General features: G+C 42.9%; 1 protein-coding gene across 1 annotated transcript in view; it reads right to left on the reverse strand.

Moving 5' to 3' along the window:
* Window positions 1–18,984, reverse strand: part of Arhgap42 (Rho GTPase activating protein 42) — a 236,703-nt gene that overhangs the window by 172,668 nt on the left and 45,051 nt on the right. The window contains exon 2 of the mRNA XM_052751978.1: window positions 641–736. Coding sequence (XP_052607938.1) covers window positions 641–736 — 96 coding nt within the window. The remainder of the gene's footprint in view (window positions 1–640; window positions 737–18,984) is intronic.

Genomic DNA, 18,984 nt, shown 5'->3' on the forward strand with positions numbered 1-18,984 from the left:
TGCCTACCATGCATTAAAATCCTAGGTTTCATCCCAGTACCATATAAACTAGGCACACACATTACTCAAGTGGTCTAAACTACAGGAAGACCAGGAAGTTAAGTCACCTTGGCTACCTAGTAGTTGAGGGAAATCTGGGATACATGAGATCTGGTCGCAAAATTTTTCCAAAAAAAGAAATAGACTTTCTGTCTGAAACTTGTTGAACCATAACCTGTTAGAACACTAGTTCAACCACGTCATGACTAAATGTGATTTGTTTTCTTTCTAAAAAAAAAAATCCTAGCGTTAGCAAAGAATTCAGTACAAACTAAAGAAAAAAGAATGATATCTCTTAAATCCTATACTGTATATATTGAATATATGCCCAATCCGTGTTTGAAGGCAGAGACAAGGACTGTTACCTGTATTTTCTCAAAGAGCTGATCTGAGTTGGAATGATTAAGTAATTTCCCTATGAAGAAAACCAGTCTATTTAGAAACAATTTGTAATACTTTTTCACAGAAACCCAAAATCACACTTTCAGTGTTATAAAAGCCAGAGTCTATTTTAGATGTTTATTATTTAGGTATGTGTAATGTCTGTGTGATTTCAATGAGATCACCACCTGCAGTCAAACTTGGGGACTACAGTACTCACCAATACTGATTTCGTCATCAGTTTCAGCATCTCCAATACATTCAAACTGGAAGTCTTGCAGAGACTGGGAAAACTTCTGTACAGCCATGGAGAGATCTGCAGTGAAAAGAACCACCATGAGGCCAAGTGTCACAGAGAATCCCAATAAAGACACAGTTCTAAAATATGAGCTTGGCAAATCGAAGCAAAATTTAATAACTATATGCTTTAGAGGCTGGAACTGCCCTGTTTACAGGGGCTCTGACCCTTCTAGAAAAGAGTGGGGCCAGAAGTAGATGATCTGGAACTCTTTATCACACATCACAAACGGCACATTTATTTGAAAACAGAAGGAATGTGGGAGTGGGGAGAAGCTGAAGGTGTGAGAATGGTGGGACTGTGTTCTCCCCAGTGGACCGCTGGCTTAGATGCAGAAGAGGAGAGATGACCTGAGCAGCTGTTTACAAATGACATTGCACCTGATCGGAGGCCCGTGTCAAACGCCCCCACCCAGACTTCAATCCAAATGAGGATCGGAGTCTCTTGTCAAGAAAGGAATTTTTCTTTATTTCTAGGGTGAAAAATAAAGTACCTTCCATGACATCCCCCCAAAAAAGATGCAAATCCTTGGGAAGCAGCAGCCTTGGATGCAGCCCAACAGAATGATTTCCAGTCCTGAGCTGGGCTGCCTGGATTGAAAGTCAAGTCCCTTGACTTGCTTGCTACGTAACCTTGGGCTACTTGCTGAACTCCTCCGGGCCTTGGTTTCCTGCTATTATATGCAAAAAAATGGAATAACAATGACTCATTTTCAGAATTAATTAATATCTGCCAAGGATTTAAAACTACAGGGACAGGCCCTCAAACTCCACTCAAATGTGTCGAATGAAATTAAAAATAATAAACATCACAGTACATCAGGGAAACTGTGGAGTTCTCATCTCTCAGAGCCATGCTGACCTTTACTGCTGACTCTTCCACAGATGTTTACAGCAAGAAAATGTATAGTTTTTTTCTCAAATTAAATGACTTACGTATTCTATTTAATAGTATTCTTGCATGAGTTATAAACCAATGCTAAACCCCTGTATTTGACCCAGTCTATGGGACTCAGATGTTTCCTTCATCTAACTGTTACTGGAGTTCTCCAACTTTGTTCCCTTCCTTGCTGGGTCACTACAGCCTGAAGTTAGCAAGGATCCTGCTAAAAGATAGAGAATCCCCAACCTCAGCACCTGGCCAGCTGCTTCAGTACACTCCACCCTCATGTACAGACCTGTCCTCAGCACGAATCCCCATACCATGTGCTTCACTTCTTGTCTTGTTTTTTGGTGGAGCCCACCGAGGTTTCCTAGTGGCTTTACCCAACAGAACTGCGTAAGAGGATGACTGGGCCACAGGCCTGGGTACCAGGTGTTTGGAAGGGTCTACACTTGGTTGTATCTAGCAGGGGGAGGTCTTTTTGCCTCACCCTTTGACATTGTTATAAAAAAAAAAAAAACCTTTTGAATAAAGTTCTGGGCTGGTGGGTTTTGGTCCAGGCCCTCCCGAGGCTATTCTGTGTTTCTGTCTTTCCTCTTGTCATCTAGGTATCTCTTTCTATCTAAATATTTCCCACTTCTCCCTGCTCAGGAGTACTCCGGTCGTAAAAATGGGGGTGGTCCCCCACAGTTTTTTACCCAACAACTCCTAAACCTGCCCAGAACAGACTATAAATCCTCCATTGTCTCTCTTAGACTTAAACTCTGTCTCCCTTGTCTACTGCAATCGTTTTGACTCCTGCTGTGTTCAGCCCAAATACTGTCTCCCTTATCAGTTAACAGGTGACTTCCTTAGCTGTAAATTGTGGCTGCATAGCTCAGGACTTAAACATTCCTGAAGGCTTACATCCAAGGAGCCATCAGCAAAGACACTTAAGGATGACTTGTTGACACATTTCCCAAGCGCAGCTCTGCAGATCATGGCCCCAAGCTTCAGAACTTCGGAGATTTTGTTGAGGTTTTGTCTTAAATATATTAGGGAGAAGTTTTGCTTGGTTGGTTTTTATTTTAAAAATAAATCCAGGACAGGCACCAAAATTACACAGAGAAACACTGTCTCAAAAAAACAAAACAATCAAACAAAAAAAAATCATGCTCTGGAGCAGTGGTTCTCAACCTTTCTAATGCTGAGACCCTTCAATACAGTTCCTCATGTTGTGATGATCCCCCAACCATACAATTATTTTTATTGCTACTGCATAACTGTAATTTTGTTACTGTTATGGGCTATAATGTAAATATCTGATATATAGGATATCTGATATATGACCCCTGTGAAAGGGTCATTCGACCCCTAAAGGCATCACAACCCACAGATGGGGAGCTGCTGCTCTAGAGGATGTTCCTGGCAAATAGGCATCTCCTCTTATGAAAGGGGAAAACTCCAGGGCCAGCTTCAAAGCCCATTCGTGCATACATTGAGATCATGAAGAAAGATGCTCGCTGGTGAATTCTTAATCAAGGAGAAAAACAAGAGCTTATCGAGCTAAACTTCCCAGTTGCCTATGTAGTGTTCACTCTTCCAGAGGTTCATTTTCCTGGTCTGTACAACAGCCAGTTAGTACTTGGGGGCTGCTGGGAAGATGAAAGGAGGTTTCTACCTCCAGCCTGTTAGACAAGACAGGAAGTGGCATCCATTACTTATCATTCAGTCCAGCTCACACAGGCAGCAAAGTTGATTGGCCTTCAAAGAAGGGTACAGTGCAACAACATGCATTACCAAGGTGCCGAGCTCTGGCTACACAGGAAACAGTAAGAGTCACATCGCATACTATGACAAGAGACAGAAGGCCTGCTGACTCCTAGGAAATGTTCAGCTGTCTGTGAGTGCCCTTGGTAAGGCTGGAGGGAAGCATTCCATTTGACCTTGCTTTACTGTCCCACACAGACTATCAAGAAGGCTGGCATGTCAAGAGACCAGAGATTCTCCAGTGAATGGCTTTCCTTCTCCCTCCCTCCTACCAGCAAGAAGCCTTCTGAGCCTCCCACAATCTCAGATGAGCTGCTTGGACACTTAACATCATCGGAACTCCAGGTACAATCTTCCATTTCTTCCTAAACTCATTCTCAGCTCTCTGGATTCCAGGACTGTAAAACCTAAGTTGTGCAATCCCTTCAGAGAGCACTGTGAGTACCCAGGATGATGCTTATAAATAACACTGCAAACACAAGCAAGCATTGGACATCGGCTCTGCAAGAGGGTTGGCCGGGTTCAAATCTTGCTGCTTGCAGTAACTAGTGGTGCACTATGGGTAAGTTCCATGACCTCCCTATTAGGCAGCCAGTTAGACATAAACAGGCTTGGGGTCTTCGTATATGCCCCGACCCCATAATTAGCAGCTTTAAAATCAGAAGCTAAAACTGTAAGACACTGACTGCTGCTCAGAAGAAGGATCTCAGTCATAGTTCTGACTGTAAGTGGAGACATAACATACAAAATGGCACAAAGATCCTACGACCACTTTGCCTAGCTGGAGGTTTTTGGGTAAAGAACGAAAAATACCACTAAGTCCTCCTGTAAAAGCTAATCCAAATGGGCCTGCCAATCACCTGGTTAGGACTGTGCTCCCCAAAAAGCTGTCCCAGAATCTTTAAGAGATAATATAAAGCCTACATGCAGATCAGCACAGTGGTCTCTCTGGCCACAGGCCACTCTCATGCTATTTCCTGCTCACTGGCCCTCTTGGTGACTACCCCTCCCCCACCCCGTGAGCATGCCTCATTATTCTGCAATTAACTAAGCTTGTCTTCTATGTAATGCTCTGTGTGTGTGTGTGTGCTCTGAATTCATTTGACGGACATCACATGAACCAGGGAACGAAAGAATCTAGAGCGAAATTTCACCAGCATCTGTAGCTCCATTTCCTCATCTGCTGTGCCACAGTTCACCTCTCAGGTCTACGTAGGTAAGTAGACAATGCACCCAAAAGAAATCTCCTGGCACCTGAAGAGCACTAAGAACACACTGGGTGTTTGCAAGTAAGCGTTTCAGAAAAGGAGAAAGGGAAATGTTCAGTTATCAGAGGGGCACGGCAGACCACAGTCCTTGGAGAGTGCTCAAGAAATTGGACTTAGCAGTTTCACATTTCTCATTTGATGTATTAAAAAGCAATTTAGCTACAACAGGTATTACTATGTGTTTCTGTGTAACGATGAGTGTCTATTTCAACACTTGATTGACTCGGTTCCCACCCTCACCCCCACCGCCCATCAATGCGACTTCCCAGTGCTGTGGGGAGCAAAGCAGGCTGGAGTACGCGTGAGATTCCAGACCCCAAGCAGGTTACGGGACAATTCTAAGACTCGAGGGAAAAGTCGAGAATAGGATATTTTCAGCTGCCTTGATCTCTCTTCTATTTAGTCTTGCCTTGCAACTGCCAAGGTTATGGTGAAGAGCCAAACAAAATGTCATCAAGCCAAAGAGCTTACGTTGGCTGGTAGCAATGCACAATACAAAACAGGGAATGTACCCTACACTGAAATCTTGTTTATATCTTCTACTGGATGTACAATTCTGAATTAGAAAGCCCAATATCCTTCATCAGTTTGAAAATAACACAAGCTGGGGCTGTAGGTGTACTTAAGTGAGAAAGCACAGACTTAACATGCTCAAGGCCCTGAGTTCAATCCCAGCACTGGAAACTGAAATATAAAACAAAATCAGCCCAGCATCGATGATGCACACCTTTAATCCCAGTACTCAAGATGCAGAGGCAGTAGATCTCTGTGAGTTCAAGGCCAGCCTGGTCTACAGAGCAGACAGCCAGGGCTACACAGAAAAACCCTGTCTCAGAGGGGAAAAAAATTCAAAAACACACACAACTCTATAGTTGTCTAGATGAATTCCCTAAATGAAAGTACAGCTTCAAGCCTCTTCTATATAAAAATAACTCACATAATAAAATAACCTCGGTTTAAAACCAAATTAAAGGCTAGAGCTACAGTTCTAGTTGTAAAATGTTTGTGTAGTATCCACAGAACCCTGGTTTTCATCCTCAGCAACCCATAAGCCAGATGTGGTGGTACACATCTATAATCCCAGCTCTCAGGATGTGGACTTGGGAGGAGCTTAAAAGTTCATAGACATCTGTGGCTACACAGAGAATTTAAGGCAAGCATGGGCTCTATGAGATCATATCTTTAAAAAAAAAAACTAACTTTTAAATTTATTGCTAATTTTAAATTATCACAAACAACAGAAAATCAAATTTTTCTCTTAAATACCAAAGGAAAGATTAAGAGTATGAGCCATGGGTGAAGAGATGGCTCATCAGTTAAGAGCACTGTTGTTCCTAAAGAGGATTCAGTTTCAGCTCCCAGCACCCATATGGTGGCTTCCAACCCTCAGTAACTCCAGTCCCGAGAGCTCTGACATCTTCTGGCCTCTACTTGCGCTAGACATGCACATGATCCACATCCATACATTCAGGTAGCTCATACACATAAAACTAAAGAAATAAATATTTAATTTAAAAAAGAGAGAATAGGAACCATGCCACGCAGAGGATCTAGCCTAGACACAGGGGTCTAAAGACAACCAAGAAAACCCATTCCAGCTGGAGCCAGAGTAGTTACGCTTACAGGTAAGAAAGCAGAGACGACATTCATTTACTAGTGAGCAATGGCACCGACGACAGTCACCATGTTTTGAGTGCCACACGCTGTCCCTTCCCATCTGCCTACCTGAGAGTTAAGCGTGGATTGTCTTCCCATGTGTTCACACTTCAACTTGGAAGATATGACATTAGGCTTTAGTCAGCAATAATAACCTGTACCACCCATGAAGAGATAACACTAATGACACACTGAAACCTCATTTCACAAGAGGACTACAAAGCACCAAGTAAATGTTTAATTATAGCTTCGCTTTCACATAGACTTAGCAGGTGCGGTCTACCATTATTTCAGAAGCATCACTGGATTCACTATGACGTTGTTAACTGTAGAGCTAAGATATGTTTCTGTGGGAACATACGCTTTTTAAATGCAGCATCTCCAGGATGAGTTTTAAACAGAACTCCAAGGGGACATCTTCCCAGATCTAGATTGTCAACTTTACTATGAAGAGGGCAGACAATAAGTAGCGATGAGGCAGAAGCAAAGCAAGGTCTGGTGGTGCAAGCCTGTAATCCTGGTGCTTGGAGGTGGAGGCAGGAAGATCAGGGACTCAAGATCAGCCTCAGCTATGGAGCAAGTTTCAGTCCAGTCTGAGATACATTAGACTATGTCTCAAAAAACAAACAACTAAAATCAGAACAGGGCAGATGTACTGATGCTTCCCTACCAGGAGCACAGTCCAATAAAAGTATGAAGGCTATAACTAACTGCATCAGAGCTGATCAATAAATTCTCCTAGAAAGGTTGAGAACATTGACTATACAGCTCAGACTCATCAGGGGGTACTTTACAAAGCACTCCCTAAAAATCAACCATGTCATCTTCACAACAGCCATTAGAATTATTAGATAGCAACGTTTCCATTTTAAACGTGAAAAGCCTGAGTTACAGAAAGGATGTACATGGACCACCAAGATGGCTCAGTGAGTAAAGAAGGCAACACGTAGGAGGAGAGAGCCAAAATTGGAACTCTGCCCTTTGATCTCCACATGTGCTGTGCTGCACATGCAACTCATCTTCAAAAATAAATGAGTAAGAAAATAATGAAAGAAACGGAAAAAAAGAAAAGATGAGACCATTCCCCAAGGTCACACAGGCTGACATCAGAGCTTTTAACTTGGGGAAGCATACCAGCATTCCTAGACCGATACACTGTTTGCAGTCTTTGGATGGTGGTGGCTGCAGTCTTTGGATAATGGTAGCTGCAGTCTTTGGATGGTGTTGACTGCAGTCTTTGGATAATGGTGGCTGCAGTCTTTGGATGGTGTTGACTGCAGTCTTTGGATAGTGTTGACTGCAGTCTTTGGATGGTGGTGGCTGCAGTCTTTGGATAGAGGTGGCTGCAGTCTTTGGATAGTAGTGGCTGCAGTCTTAGGATAGTGGTAGCTGCAGTCTTTGGATAGAGGTGACTACAGTCTTTGGATAGAGGTGACTACAGTCTTTGAATAGAGTGGCAATTCAGAAGGTACAGTCCATTCTGCTTGGGAGAACTCAAGGTGTCATTAAGAACAGGAACTTGAGAAATGCAGCCAGGTACCAGCAAAACCAATAAGTTCCTCTGTTCAAAAACTCCTAAGGGCAGCTTCTACAGACAAACCTAATGATACCTATCAAAACCACAGGTAGCAGAAATATTTCATCATCTTAAATAAACTATTTTCTGTCTTGTAGTAATGTTATCTCACCCACTTAGAATATATCCTTAGGGGCTGGAGAGATGGCTCAACAGTTAAGAGCACTGGCTGCTCTTCCAGAGGACCATGGTTCAATTCCCAGCACCCACGTGGCAGCTCACAACTGTCTGTAACTCCAGTTGCAGGGGATCTAACAACTTCACACAGACATACAAGCAAGCAAAACACTAATGCATGTAAAGTACAAATAAATACATTGTCAAAAAAAAAAGAAGATCATAGACTTAGTTTATACTTGGAGTCAAAATGGTCCCTTCTTCAAGATTCCTCCATCTCCTCCAAAGCCCTACCTGTCTCTTCCAGCTCAACGCTTCCATTCTTCCTTTACTAACTTAGTATACACAGTGGCTCTTGTAATGCTTTCTCTATTTTACATTTTATCTTAAGTGTGTGTAAACCTAACTTACTCAGCATATTTTAAATAGTGTAATGAAGTTAAGAAATTACATCAACCACTAATCTACCCAGTACCTGTCACAGTATCTTGCCATTAGTAAGAGTTTAATTGTAGAAAGCACAAATTTATGGAGGTTGGGTAAATACCTAGAACTCGCAGAGATCTATATCTTTCCTTCCTTCAATGCTCTTGCAAGTCCCCACTTCCCACTGCTGTGCTTTGAACGAGAAATGGCCCCCACAGGCTCCTGTATTTGAACCTGCCCCCATTGGTGGTGCTGGTTCTTGGGGATTATGGAAACTTTAGGTAGTGGAGCCTTGTTGGAGGAAGTATGTTACTGGGGGTGGGCTCTGAGGGATAAAGCTCCTTGAGAATACCTACATATTCTTTGCTTCTTTTTCTTTTTTACCTTAGTCCATTAGTAATGAAACACACACAGGGAAAGAGGGAAGAGGAAAGAGAGAGAAACAGAGGGGTGGGAGGGGCAGGGGAGAAGAAAGGGAAGGACTTTCATAATGTAAAGAATCCATTGCAGATAAACTGCTGAAGTGCTCACAGTAGTGGAGCAGAAGCCACACCACACATTACAGAACAGGCCACATCAGGCATCCAGCAAACAAGCCTCAGTTTTTAATCATCTCAGAGATGTTTTCAGTGTTCTCTCTAGTGGAATCACACGTGTCAGCTTGTTCTATGAAGGAAAGTCATAAGAAAAGCATGCTGGGTGTGGCACAATCCAAGGAAAACACAATGGGGACTTGTGGTTTCTATGGCTTTCACTTAAACAAAGTCTCTACATGCTTATTTTGCAACTTTCTGTTTTATGTACATGTCAGAAAATAATGGTTGTTGGATAATTTAAAGAAATCTTCCTCAAGAGACCCCAGAACAAAGCTCAGAGATTGTTAGTCACTAAATAAATGTGGCTTGAGCTAAAGTAAAATTGAGTCAAGGAACAGTCTCTCCCTGTGGGCTGTGAGAGATGCTGCCACCCAGCAGTGGGCAGGCCTGTGGGAGACAGCACCAGAGACAGAATTACAGAGGCCCTGCTTCCCTGACACCGCTCACAGTGCCCTGGAGACACAGGAAGCATGGGCTACTCAAGGCCACCAAACAGATCTGCTGTGTGCTAGGGCGGGGCAACAGGACTTTTCAATACTTCAAAGACGGCGAAAGCCAACAATCAGGTCTGAACGACCTCACTCATTGGGAGATAAACATTCTGGATCTTCACCTCTGCACGCATGGGACACAGGATACATTCATTCTTCCCAAAGGCGACACAAGTCAAAACATGTTTCTACCATGAATAGGAAGTCATGTTCTGTAAAGGTGACAGAGCAGGAAAGCAGGCCCTGTGTTAGGAAGGATCATTTTCTTGTGTCATAGATTGAGACAAGCAAACATGAATGTCACTCTAGAGACTGACTGGTGTGTGTCTGTGAGCAGGAACTTAGCTTCACTGAATCCCAGGTTTCCTTTGTAAAAAAGGAAGACACTAACTCCACACAAGACTTCTGTGGATAGTATATGAAATTGCCTAAGCACGAATACTGACTCACAACAAACATTAACTATTAAATCCCTATTTATTATGATAGCAAATACAGAATATGAAATGTTTTCATTGTAAGCATAACACATTTAATCTGGTATTCAATTACTATCTTCAGGAGGGCTTCAGTAAAAACAAACAGTGGAACTGGCTGTTCATGAAGACCAAACAGTCTGCAATCCCATGAATGATATGTGTTTGGGAAGCTATTCCAGAAGATTCCTGCCTAAAAATAACAACAACAAAACCCAATACTTGCCCAGATTTTATCCACAATGTCTATGGAGCCACAAATTCCATAAAAATTAAAACTGAAAAGCCACAAAGATTTCACTATTGCTACAACCCAAGTTAAAAACGGATAGCTCAAAAGACAAAATAAACCACCCGTGCCCTACCCTGGGGAAAACACTGAAGGAGTGAAGGCCTGTGGGAGACTGCAGTTCCCTCTGGGTCTGGTCTTGCTTTCATAACTATTCTGTTTCTCTCTGTTGAAACAGGATCTTATGTAGCCCATGATGGACTCAAACTTAATGTGTAGTCAAGGAGGACCTTGAACTCGTGAGTGCTGGGACTGCAGGTGTGTAGCACCAGACCAGGTTAGAGGTGCTGGGTGCATGCTTGACAAGCACTCTGACTACAAGTACATCCCCAGTCCTCCACACTTGCAGCCACCTTTCTCTGGAGGGCCTAACATCTCTATCTACTCAAGATCAAGACTTCAAAAGGAATTGTGTGTCACCTTTATTCAGTCACTTACCAGACTGTTGCCAACTCTTACAATTTATTTCCTCTTTCCACTCAACCCTTCCTGGTATCATACACTAAAGGTATTTGTTGTTGAAGCATTATTTGGCTACTTTAGCTTCCCTGCAAAGCCCTATACTAAGCTGTTATCTTCTAGGCTATTGAAGCGTATCATCTTTCCTCTATAGTGTTATTTTTTTTTTAATTTCAGACAGTGGCTCACTTTGTATCCCAGACTCCTTTGCCCCATCCCTCTCTTATTGAAAATAATCACCCCTCCCCCATGAGATGAAAGTTATACCCAATGCTGCTTGGGTGGTCAAGAACCTGAGACTAGTAGGTCATGGAAAACCAAATACTACTGTTCTGCTAAAGGAATGTAGCAATAACATGACTCCTAATGACATCCTGCTATACTTATAATTCTGTGCCTTGCTCAATCATCATCAGAGAAGCTTCTTCCTACAAAAGATGGAAACAAATACAGAGAGCTACAATTGTACAACGTGAAGAGAGTGAGAGACTTTGGAACACTCAGTCTTAACTGGGATGTCTCCATCATATCCCTCCCCTCAGGTCTCATGGAATCCTGCAAAAGAGGAGGCAGAAACAGTGTAAGAGCCAGAAAGGAGGCAGAACAGTACCAAAATCTTCTAGACACAACAGGCTCTCATGCATAAAGTTCTAGCCAGAAGAATGTAACCTCAACTTGTGTTCCTCTCTTTTTGTCTGGTGTGATGGTTGGTCAACTGCCTTCAGCCAGACGAGAACTCTGGGAGTGAGGAAGTGAGGGTTGCATCACTGCACCACTATGGTGGTTCACATTGAGTGTCACAGCAATATGCTGCAAGAGGAAGTTTTAACAGTTACTTGTTTTGTTATTGTCGTCACTTTTGAGCATCCACTGAAGCGCTTTAGGTGACTTTTCATCTTGTAATTACATGCACTGATATCTGTTCTGATAGAAGCTCCGTCCTCAGGCCCTGGCACCCATATACCCAAAGAATCTGGAATGTTCTGGTGGAAGGTCCAACTCAACTCCTCTCCCCCATCTCTCTCCCCAAACCCACCCCTTCAAAGCCTGCCAAACAGCAGCCCCTCCCCTACAGCTGCCTTCTCATTCCAGACCCCCGTCCCCTCAAAGCCCACCAAAAGCCAACCCCTCGCTGAGGCTGCTCAAAACCATGCCCGCAGGGTACTGAAGGCCTGGTAGCCATATTTGCCATGTGACCCTTGCTCTGTGACTCTTCCCCTGCCTTCCTAAGGGTCATCCAAGATTGCTTTGCTTATTACACCTGGATTTATTAATTCAGTTTGATTGGATTACTACATCAGTGGCAGTGGGAACCCAGCAATCAGGGATTTAAAACTTATCAATATTTATAGCCTTCCCAGGCAATAAGTCCCCAAAGGATGAAGAACCTACCTTCACAGGATTTTTTACAACTAGTTAAGAAGAAAGGAATGTAGGGTTCGGGTAGTTATTTAGGCAAGGTAAACTGAGGCCTTTCTAAACCTAGGAAAGAGCACTTAGAGATAAGAAAGCAGTGAGTGTGTACAAACTCACCACCAGTCATAAACGGTGCTGTGTGGAACAAAGGAAAACCAGAATGCCAACAAACACATGTTGAGTGATAGGCATACTGAGTCAAGTGGATGAGGTCTGAGGAGACAGCGAAAGGTTAGAAGTTTTCCTTCAAGACCGTTTATGTCACGGGGGAGACGGAAAGAGAGGGGGAGAAAGAGAGATAGATTTTCGACAGAAACCCAACAGATATTTTACCTACTTACTTAATCTCAGCACTGCCTTGGGAGAGAGTAATTCTAAAAAATGACAGCTTGTGGGTGAAGGCAGCTGCCATCAAGCATGACCAGGTGCATGAGAGAACTGACTTCTGCATGTATGAAGCCCCTCGCCCCTAACACATACAGACACGTGACACACAGACACACACAGAGAGAGAGACATACACATACACACACACACACACACACACACACACACACACACACACAAATAAATGTAATAAAAATAAAAATGATTCATCAAATCAGATTGAGTGAACATTCACTTAAAAGAAAAAAAAGATTAAACTGTGGCTGCAGAAAAGGCTCAGCACTTAAGAACACTTGTTTTTACAGAGGACCCGAGTTTGGTTCCCACACCCTCCGCTCCAGAGGCTCCAACGCCCTCTTCTGGCCTCCACAGGCACTGCATATGTGTGGTATACAGACACATTTTGGGAAAAACATATACACATAAAATAAAAATAAGTAAAACTTCAAAAAATTGTTAAGAGAGATTGACCATCTCATGAACACCAATCATAGACAAATCTAGAATTGGTTTTGTGATACCAAAATACGAGCAACTTACCTCACAAAATAAGGAGCCCATTGTGTTCTATATAAGAATTAATTCCTGTACCTACCTGCAAAGCATGTGACTCCGTTTACCTGATTATACCCTTGTCTGCTTCTTCATTGCCTCTCTAACAGTCTTTCACAGCCAACTCTCTCGCCCATATAAACACACTCAGAGCTGATAATCTTTTATTTCTCCCTCATAAACGGGACCTCAAATAGCCAGTAAAGGCTGCTCTCGAAAATCCTGATTTAAGGGGAGACAGCCACTGGCCAGTCCCATGTGCATCTCTAAAATAAAGCTTGTTTAATAGGACAGTCGTGGATTTCGTCTTTCTCCCCTCATTTTTCAGGTTTAACAGTTTCTGTTTCCTTTCAGTATCTCACAGTTACAAATAGGTCTCATTCTAGAAAAACAAAGAAAGTCTGGCATGATTGTACACACCTTTAATCTTAGCACTCAGGAGGAAGGGGCAGGCAGATCTGTGAATTAAAAGCCAGCCTAGTCTACAAAGTGAGTTTCGGGCCAGCAGGGATACACAGAGAAACTCTCTCTCAGCAAAAGAAAAAAAAGCATAGATCTAGTATGAGTGAGGACTTGGGTCATCTGTCCTTGACCTAAGTAACATCTTCACCAAGGGTCACATAATAAACTAATGTCTGCCGAGCTGGCATGGCCCCTCTTTACTTCTGACATTCTGTCCAGTGGATAAGAATCTCAAGTTCATATTTCTCATGCTATGAAGAGCATACTTTGAGGTGATGCTGGCAAAGAAACCTGGGCCTTCATATGTTATAGTCAAGTGCTCTACTACCAAACTACAGCCCCAGTCTCTAAATTTAAAATCTTAAACTCGGAGTTAGTTCCCTTTAGAATTGTTTACAGCTGCATGACCAAAAGGCCACAAATTAACTTAAGACTCTGGTAAGTGTGGGAGATGATCAGGAAGAAGAAAGCCTTTCTTGCTAAGTTAGTGAGTATTTATTTAATTGTGGTGGTTCTGTTTTGACATTGTTTTTTGAGTTTGTTTTTTATTGTGTATAGGTGCATGCTTAGGGGAGGAGGCATGAGGGCATGCAAGTTCACTCACCATGGCACATATGTGGAGGTCAGAGGACAACTTGCCAAAGGAAGGTGATCGACGTCCTTCATTATGTGGGTCTCAGAGAGAGAATTTCAGGCTTGGCAGCAAGCACCTTAACCCACTGAGACATCTTGCTGGCAGGCTTGGCAGTCAGTGCCTCTGACTTGCTGATTCCCAGCGGCTCAAATAGGTTTTTTACCCCTCCCTCCTTCTTCCTCTCCCTTCCTCTCCTCCCCTCTTTCCTTTCTTTTTTTCTTTTTTCATTCTTAGTATTGGGGATGAAACCCAGAGTTGTTTTTCGTTTGTTTTTCAGACAGGGTCTCACTATGCAGCCTTGGATGGTCTGGAGCTCCTCAAAAGCAAATCAGTAAAGAAACAAAAGAATTAATTTAAAACAGTGTGGAAAAATGAAAGAAATCTTCAAAAATGTTGATATAGGGAAGAACTTCATGGGAAAATCAGCTCAACTAAAGACCTTTCATTTAATAAGTTAACTTTAAGATTCTCACTGGCACTTGAAGAAAGTTTGGGCCACACATTAACTCCTCCACCCCTGGATGAGTTCTGTCCACACCCATAGGCAATAAACTGGAACAAATCTCAGTCATGGTCTCTGATGATGTTACAAGTCAACTTTCAGGGAAATTTTACCTTTGGGGTACATAGTTCTTTCTTGGGGCTTTGGAATAAAGGGGGTGTAATTTTTCCTGTTGTGCCGTTTCAGCTGTGGTATAGTCCTTTCCAGGAGGTCTCATGAAACCACTCCCAGGGGAAAATGGAAGTAACATAAACTCCATTCATTTCCCGATCCACTGCTTTTAGTAGTAGACTAATCACGGCCATAGCTCCATTCTACTTATCATAAGCCAGGACTACTTCAAAATCTGTTGTTCAGTTTACCCTACAGTATATCTGAATTGCTCTATCCTGAGCTATTACTGCAGAATATACACATTCCATCTTAACACGGCCACACACGGAGGACCTTACTGGATACTTCAGGTCTCTTTATAGAAAGCTAAGTACTTTCCATGCTCCAAGCACAAATCTGGCTACTTAACAGTAAACAAACATAGGCTAGTCAATTTGAGTTCCTCCAAGGTGATGGTTTGAATAGGAATGGTCCCCATAGACTCATGAGTTTGAAAACTTGGCCCATAGGGAGTGGCACTATTAGAAGATGTGGCCATATTGGAGGACGTGTGTCACTGTGGGGGCAGGCTTTGAGGTCTCATGCTCAAGCTACATCCATCATGGTCTTCTGCTGCCTACAGATCAAAATGTAGAACCTTCAGCTCCTTCTCCAGTCTGTCTGTACTCTATCATGCTTCCCACCACGATGATAGTTCGTCTAAACCTCTGAACTGTAAGCCAGCCCCAATTAAATGTTTCCCTTTATAAGAGTTGTTATGGTCATGGTGTTTCTTCACAGCAATAAAATCCTAGCTAAGAAATCCACCTTGCATCCCCACTGAAGGGAGGCAGTAAGCTTGTGTACTGGGTCATGATGCTAAATGCTTCTCAGAAAACTAGGGCGAGGCACAAGGGGGTGTGCATTTGCATGCGGATGAAGGGGATGTTGTAGTTTAAGCAGGGCAGTTGGGTGAAGTGCTACTGAAAAGATCTGAAGGAAATGAAGAACTGGGATTTCAGGACCAGCTTGGTCTTGACATTCCAGAGGCAGATACTTCATTTGCATTGAATTCTCCTTGTTGTCATCTCCAGCCAATGGGCTATTGTCACTGTCTTCCATGCCTTTGCCGAGTCTAGAGTGACTGAGTTAAGACTGGCTTGACAAGTTGAAGACTATCTTCTCAGCGCCACTGGAATGAGACTAATGTTCTGTCTGCACTGTCTTTAACCCTGCAGAATTCATTCCCCACCGTCTGTAGCAGTCCTCAAGTCTTTGAAACTGCAAACTCACTTTGTCTATTCAGCAAGGTAGGATTGTTCAAGGAAGTTGATACACTTGTGTGTGTGGTGTGTGTGTTGCGTGCACGTGTAGCTTTGGGTGTTTACACCAGTGTGCTTGTTCACAGGGGCAGAGGAGGTCATCGGTGCTCTACTGTTTCCCTCTCTACACTAATCCCACTTCTTCAGTCCCTTGCTGACCTGCTAGGCTGGCAGTCAGCAAGCCCAAGTGAGCCTCCAACAGTGCTGAAGTCACAGCCATTTGCAGCCATGCCTGGCTCATGTGGTTGCCAGGATCTGAACTCAGGTCCTCATCAGCAAGTGCTCTTCTCACTGAGCTAGCTCTCTAGGCCAAAGTATGTACCTGTTTGACTGATTTAAATAAGTCCTGTGGGAGAAAGTTCTGATAAAATGAATAACTTACATTGTTAGGGTTTTTTTTTTTGTATCACAGTAATATTTCAGTAAGAATCTCATTAATTTGTACTTTGATATTTCAGAAGTGTTTATAAATATAAACTTTGAAATTCACCTGTGTTATAGAAAAAAGAAAACATCTTCAACAAATGCTGCTGGTCTAACTTGATGTCTGCATGTAGAAGAATGTAAACAGATCCATATCTATCGACCTGCACAAAACTCAAGCCCAAGAAGATCAAAGACCTCAACATAAAACCAGAAACACTGAACCTGATAGAAGAGATGGAGAATAGCACTGAACACATTGGCATAGGAGACAACTTCCTGAATAGAACACCAATAGCACAGACACTAAGATCAATAATTAATAAAGGGGACCTCCTGAATCTGAGAAGCTTCTATCAGGCAAAGGACACCTTCGATAGAACAAAGCAGCAACCTACAGAATGAGAAAATATCTTCACCAACTCCACATCTGACAGAGGGCTAATATCCAAAATACATAAAGAACTTAAGACACTAGACGTCAACAAACCAAATAATTCAATTAAAAATGGTGTACAGATCTAAACAGAGAATTCTCAACAATGGAATCTCAAATGGCCAAGAAACACTTAAAAAATATTCAACATCCTTAGCCATCATGGAAATGAAAATCAAAATAACTCGGAGATTACATCTTACACCTGTCAGAATGGCTAAGACAAAAACACAAGGGACAGCTCATGCTGGAGAGGATGTGGAGCAGGAGGAACACTGCTCCATTGCTGGTTGGAGTGCAAACTCATACAGCCACTTTGGAAATCAATATGGCAGTGTCTCAGAAAATTGGGCATCAATCTACCTCAAGATCCAGCTGTACCACTCTTGGACATATACCCAAAGGATGCTCCATCCTACCACATAGACACTTGCTCAACTATGTTCATAGCAGCTTTACTCATAATAGCCAGAAACTGAGAACAACCTAGATGTCCCTCGACAGAAGAATGGGTAAAGGAAATGTGAAACATTTACACTTTGCAGTTTTTCTCAGCTGTTAAAAAAATAAAAAATAAAAAACCCAAGTGAGGTAACCGAGAGACCCAGAAAGACAAACATGGTATCCACTCATAAGTGGATACTAAATGTAAAGCAAAGGATAATCATGCTACAACCCACAGACCCAGAAGGACTAAGTAACAAGGAGAGCTCCAGGGTGGAGGCATGGATCTCTCTGGGAAGGGGGAAAAATAGATTTTGAGGGTAGACTGGGGTGGGTGGGAATGGGAACAGGAAGGATCAGCTGTGGGTGGAGGGATGAAGGGAGAAAGTATGGGGAGAAATGACTGGAATTGGGGGTCAATTGGGGAAGTCAATACAGCTGTTCCTTAGAAAATTGGTTATCCATCTATCTTAAGACCCAGCTATACCACTCATGAGCATATGCCCAAAGGACACTCCACCCTATCACAAAGACATCATTAGGAATCATTTCATTGATTTGGGTTGCGGGGAGGTGGCCATGTGGAAATGCAGTCCAGTGGAAACTCCCTGGAATCTATGAGGGTGACCTTAGCAAGTACTCCTCTCTAGTAATGCAGGATACGGAGCCTGAACTGGCCTTCTTCCATAACCAAGCGAGGCTTCCAATGGTGGAACACCACCCAGCCACAAAACCTTCAACCGACAATCCTACGTGCTTGCAAGAGGTGCTGGTGTGGTGCAGAACTTGTAGGAATAACAAACCAGTGACTGATCTAATTTGAGATCCAGGCCATGAGAGGGAGCCATGGCCAGGAATAGGAGGCTAGAACCAAACAAGACTGGCAATAAATACATAAATAAATAAAATCAATGAAATGAATTCTAATGATGTTCTGCTATATTCATAGTTCTTACATAGTCCAGTCATCATCAGAGAGGCTGTCTCTGGCAGCTGATGGAAGCAGATACAGAGACACACAGCCAAAACATTAAATGTAGAGAGAGCTCAGATCGGAGGTCACTCAGAGCTCTGAGAATCCCCCAGAAGAGGAGAAAGAGGAACTGTAGGAGCCAGAGGGGTTAAAGACACTGGGAGAAGACAGCTCACAGAATGAACTACATAGGGCTCATGGGAGCTCACAGAGACTGAAGAGGCAATCTCTTGATGGCCTCTTGACAGGAGCCTGCATGGGTCTGTGCTAGGTCCTCTGCATATATATTACAGTTGTTGGCTTAGTTTGGGGAGTGGAGATGTCTCTGACTCTTTTGCTTGCTCTTGGGATGTTTTTCTTCCTATTGGGTTGTCTGGTTCAGCCTTTATGTGAGTGTTTGTGCCTGGTCTTATTGTATCATATGCTGAGTTCAGCTGATGTCCTTGTTCTTTTCTGGGGGGAGATGGAAAGAGAGGGTGGATCTGGGGCAGAGGGGATGTGGGGAGGGACTGGGAAGAATGAAGGGAGGGGAAGTTGCAGTTGAGATGTTTTGTATGAGAGAAAAATAAATAAATATTAAGAAAAGGAAAAATGAAATTCACCTGTGTTTAAGCAAACTGTCTCCACAGATGGTAAA

The sequence above is a fragment of the Peromyscus californicus genome, unplaced genomic scaffold, assembly GCF_007827085.1.
Source record: "Peromyscus californicus insignis strain IS unplaced genomic scaffold, ASM782708v3 Scaffold_11__1_contigs__length_118956290, whole genome shotgun sequence".
NCBI classification, from domain to species: domain Eukaryota; kingdom Metazoa; phylum Chordata; class Mammalia; order Rodentia; family Cricetidae; genus Peromyscus; species Peromyscus californicus.